This window comes from Lygodium microphyllum, chromosome 5 (genome assembly GCF_053477565.2).
Source record: "Lygodium microphyllum isolate KBCC chromosome 5, Lygodium_microphyllum_v1.1.10, whole genome shotgun sequence".
NCBI classification, from domain to species: Eukaryota; Viridiplantae; Streptophyta; class Polypodiopsida; order Schizaeales; family Lygodiaceae; genus Lygodium; species Lygodium microphyllum.
Window position 1 is genome coordinate 170,202,403 of NC_141139.1, and position 5,491 is coordinate 170,207,893.

Sequence of the window (5,491 nt, forward strand, 5' to 3'; positions counted from 1 at the left end):
CCTTATTCCATTCCAAATCTGTACTTCCATACATGAGTTAACCAGAGGGAGCAAGCTCTATCTCAATACATAAGTCAGAGATGAAGTACTTTCCATTGCTGATATACTTGTAACAATCTACCCTCAATCACTGAAAACTTCACTGTTACATCTTCCCCTCCTGGCTATTACATTTTCTTGTAACGCTCTCTCTCTCTCTCTTGAGAATTTGTGCCCAAATTGTGACATATGACATACATATAACAATTTTTCCATTTTAACCTTTCAGTCTAAAATTCTCTATTATCGATACAAAATTTGACCTCGGCACAGATCAGAGAATTAATCCTCGTGTAAAAACGTAGATAATGACGCAACAAATTTTGAGGTCCAAAAATAGTAACTCCCTAAATTTTAGGGATAGTAATCCTTGTCTGAGTTGCTTTTATCATTGCAAGCAACCACATCAAAAAATAAAATGTAGCTCACTTATGATCACTTTTATTCCGTGAGCATTCTCACATGTGCATCTCCTATCTTGGCTCATCTTGCACCATCTCCAATGGCTAAGCACACAGTCCCAAACCACTGGCATTCTATTCTTCAATACCCATTCAATTTGGTCCCAAGATTGAGACAAACAATTAGTCCAATTCGTCCAAATGGCAGCCTCTTTTGGCCATGAAAAGATCCCAGCTTAATCCAAGAGAACTCTGGGGGTAAAAAGCAACATCAACTAAAGAAAATAAAAATTAAATATTTATATAAGTAAATAAGAAAGGCAACTCCAAAAAGTATCACCACCTGGTGACAGTTCCACCACCCTTTCTTGAAAACAAAGACTGCCTTCACATGACATACAACTTAAGTTCATATAGCAAACGCCAAGATTCCCTAACAAGGGCACTACCAGATCTAATGTTGTTGGATGCTAACGAGACATTCAATGGAGTCATGAGCTACAAGGTTTTAAAATGTCATTGATACCACAGCCTTTTCACAAAATAGACATCCAATAATAGCTCACTTTGCAGAAATCTTTTAGTCCATGGCATACTTCGGCATAACATTAACAATGAGGGTGGCATTATAATCATCCCACATCTTATTGACCCCCATCCAAGGCTGACTAAACTTCCCAAGACATAAAGTCTCATGTTGAGCAGTCCAACAAGGTCATCTGCAAAGAGGACACTTGATAGGTTGCCAACTTCCTTACCACGGCAGCAAGCATATCCTTGCTTGCATTAGCTATGTCGGACGTTCATTCCTCAGGAACTGCGAGCATGTATACTCTCGAACACCATGTACAGAAAACCTACTCACATGGAGTTCTATGCATCTGATTTTGGACAGATTCATATATTAAATTTTTCGTTAGAGATTTGCTGACTTTTATTGGAGCTGGGTATGTTGGCCAGTCTCAAAGGAGTATCCTGATATTACGGCTGAGACTAGAAAAGGTAAAGATATCAGCCTTGCATGTATTCCTGCTTGGGTATTTTCAGAAACCCATGCTTCTCGTGGCAACTAAAACCAGAGAAAGAGAATGGTCTTGAAACAATCAGTCACATCTGAGGTGCACAGGGACTTGGCACTGACCTTACCATCAAGATGGATTCTGAGTCCTTTGGCAAACTTTCCCACACCTGGCATGCCAAAATAATATCCTGGCAGCGTTCGTGAGCAGGGAAAATATATTCTCACATACCTACCAAAATCACTTTCTTCAACAACAGTATTGAGGACATTATTTTCTGATTATGTTTTCACAAAGCAACGTTGAAACAGATGAGAGAGAGAACATATTCAGCTTACAAAACTGTTGGTCAAAGAATCGTAACACAGCCTCACCACTGTGGAACTGAGGAGCCTTGAAGGACAGGACAGTATGTGTTCCCCATTTTCAGAAGCTAACAACACAGCCTTAACCAATCCAGCATGTAATCATCCAATATCAGTGTGCTGTGTTACATCAAAGTGGAAGAAATGTAACATCATTATGCTGTATGTTTTATATAAGACCAATGCAGCTATCCTCATCTCTGTTCATGTGCATTTGAACATACTGGAAGGGTAGCACAAGGGCGAGGACCATTCTTTTCAAGTTCTTCATCCCCCTCGTCGTTGGCCTTGAAAGGAGGCAAAGAAAACACATTGTAAGTGGAGCTCCCTCTGCGGAGATCCTTAATGGTTCTAAGGGCAGCCATTGTGCTTCTGTAAATGCTCTCCACATCCTCACCACCAAGTGAGATACATTTCTCCTTATTTGTAGAAATGTTGCTGTTAGAAGTGGCCCCTTTCCTCATCTCTTCTGTATGTTGATTGGGCTCCCCTTGATGGCTCGCTGAACCTGCTACTGTTGATGGGAAAAGCGATTTCAAATTCATCTCACACTCAGTCACAAGCTTGGATAGTAGCTCTGTGGTGAAAAAAGGCTGGTTTAGAACATTTTGGATGAAAGGCATGCGAAGGAGCGCGCCTGTCCTCTTGTCATGCTTCTTCAAGATCTTCACTAGCCCTGAATTTGAAACCAAACATGCACTTGAGTAGTCAAGACTCCAATAGAAGTATTCCTAATCAATGAACTACCAACATATTGGATTTGTGTAAGCAACTAAAGATCTGAAAGAATACCTGTGTAGTTTAAAGAGCTATAGTTTTCCAGAAGGACCATCTCTCCATGGAAGTTCACAATGTCCCTCCTTATAGAAATCATCTCTTCATTAATTTCATTGTCACTGATAGAAGGCTCGCAGCCACTGGCCTTTTCCTTCACAGATTCGATCCGTTCCTTTAATTCCTGGTACACAGAAATGGAGGAAATATAAAGACCTCGTTAATGATTGTGTTATACCGACAAACTAAAGCTCAATTCAATCCATTCCTTTAGTCCCTGCTACATAGAGGTGGAGTAAACCTAAAAACCTCATTGATGATTATACTATACCAACAAACTAAAAGATTGTGCTCATAAATCACTAGAGTCGCCCGGTTGTGTACACTTCCAAAGGATGGTAGACACCTACCTTTTGACCTGAGAGAATTCACAAATACCGCCTTCAATAAAGAAGACGCCTCAAAGACTTGACACCCTAATTGCAGAGATGGTCTGCTAAGCCTAAAAAGATATTCTGATTCTCTTCGCAAGAAATAGTATTTGCTGCGCTTTGGTCTATTGAGTACGCCCATATGCTGATAAATTCTGTGCTGTGTTCAGAGTGCTCATTAATTACATGCATAGGGAATCAAACCTTGATTGAATTATCTGTTCATTACAGAATTATAACAACAGTTGATAAGTGTTGGCCAACTCATCTTAATCATGAATTTTAATACGCTACCTGCAATCTGATCACATAGTCCTCCTCCTTTTCCATGAAGAAGGTGTTGAACTTCTCGAGTTCCGAGTTCAGAAGCTGCATAAAATCCACTTCCTCAGGGCTCAAACTCTTCAGCACCTCAGCAGACAGGAAGAAGAAGGGGTTGCTGCAATCATCGATAGCGCTTCCGGCGGAGGATGAATCTCCCTTGCAACTGATGTTGTTGACAGACATCGACCCTTGGCTATCTGACGGCACAGCCACAGGCGGCTGTTGATCGGATGCACCATCATCAGGCTGTACTGATCCCTGCTCTTGGCCGTGGAGGTGGCTGCCACGTCCGCTGCTGCTATCACTGTCATAGCCATCACCCTGACCGCTGCTAACGTTACCACGGCCATCACCATTGCTGCCGGTACTACCACCTCCAGCCTGTGCAGCTGCCGCTGATCCGTCTGCCTGTTCATCAGGGTTTCTGGCGGCCTCTGTGTCAGAGATGAGCTTCAGGCGCTTCTTGAGTTCCTTGTAGGAGAGGTATTTGTCCCTCCATTCAGGCAAGGTCTCCTCCAGCTGGCTCTGCAGGCGCTTCCCAAACTTCATGCTGCTGCGCTCTCTCTCTCTCTCTCTCTCACTCTCTCTCTCTCTCTCTGTCTCGGTGAAAAGCACAGAGAAACTTCAAAAGCGAACATGCGCGAGTCCGAAGAAGCTAAAAGGAAAGAATATTCGATAAGAGTAGGGTATATGCCCGCGCATGAGTGAGAGCGCATATTCTCTGGCATGATCTGCCAGCCACGTGTTTATTTTTGCACGTAGTTTATTAGTAAGATATTTGGTACCCTACAAATTCCGGTTCCCTGGTTCTCCCGAGCACAACCGACGACAAATATCTAGTTCATGAATTCATGAATCAAGGGCCCTAGGGCCTATTTGTCAAATGACAATGAAATTTCCAACACACTTCTCTTTTCTTTTTTTAACATTAAAATGTATTAAGGTATAAAAAGGAAAAAAGTTACTTCTCCTCTTATCATGATATGATCGAATTTTCATCCAAAATCACTCTAGCTAGCCGCTCCCTAATGCCCTTCAGGAATCAGTACCGTTCGCACATTGGCAAAGCTATGACATAGCCTTCGTAGATGAGGTACCATGGTGAAGAGAAAATTAGCCTTTTCATGTGTCGCAATAATGTAGCGACAAAGATTCTATGATGTTGGTTGAATTGTGGTAGCCCCCTAAAAAACTATGAGGAAAAGGTGTGTTAAAGGGTGTCTTACCATTATACACTAGTGGTTCACAACACATGGCTTAAGCTAATTTTTCTTCTATTAAAAAGTGATATTTTAACAGCCAGAAACCATGAACTTTGTGTGCACCCAAATTGCTTATGGAGATAACATGGTCGATAAAACGTTTAATTGTAGCCTTATGCCACAATACCTCATGTACGAGGTTCTTCACAAAGTTACACCTCACTCACTTTGCACCAAAAATAAGGTGAACTCATCATGGAGTCACGCCTTAGTCTTAACACTATCAGCATTTAGTCAAATGTATATATAGTATCCTTGCCTATGCAAATCTCAAATAGTTCTTCTTCATTATTACATAAGTTTATACCAATAAGATAACTTTGGCACACAGTCGAATCAAACATAATTACAAAACAACCACATAGCACCTTTAGTAAAAGTCAATCAAACAATAGTCTTGTGTTGCATTATTAGAACAGCATCTCAATAATGAGTCGATTAAACAACATGGATCAAAAACCCTTTTCAATGCGCACAAACACATTGTCCTAAGCAAAAGTGATTTTTTTCCCTAGAGGGTCACTCTACAACGTCTCCATGGATCCTTACATGCGTAAGAGAAGTTATCCCAAAAGTAGCAAATATAAACTCTATAGATATGTCTTTATTGCTGGGAGGCATTAGCTAGAGGAATGATGGCCTTAAATGGTTCTTCTGTATAGGTCGAGGCACATTCTCAAGGGATGCTAAAAAGATGATGGAGATATTCATCGTTGTGAAGCCTGATGCTCACTCTTATCTACATGGGTGTTATGTCACGGCATATTCTCAAGGGGATGATGTCTTTGAATGGTTCTTCCAAGTTGACGAATATATCTATCCTTTTCAAGTGTGACATTTAGACTTGTGTACATGGGTAATTTCACGAACAAGTGA

General features: G+C 41.1%; 1 protein-coding gene across 1 annotated transcript; it reads right to left on the reverse strand.

The window, feature by feature from the left end:
• Positions 1-1,906: 1,906 nt before the first annotated feature.
• On the reverse strand, positions 1,907-3,993 carry LOC148036684 (SPX domain-containing protein 1-like). Its single transcript, XM_087678732.1, has 3 exons — positions 3,324-3,993; positions 2,617-2,782; positions 1,907-2,500 (listed from the first exon to the last, which is right to left on the reverse strand). The coding sequence occupies exons 1-3, from the start codon at positions 3,900-3,902 to the stop codon at positions 2,019-2,021; spliced, it is 1,227 nt and encodes a 408-aa protein (XP_087534858.1). The 5' UTR covers positions 3,903-3,993; the 3' UTR covers positions 1,907-2,018.
• Between the last annotated feature and the right edge of the window lie 1,498 nt (positions 3,994-5,491).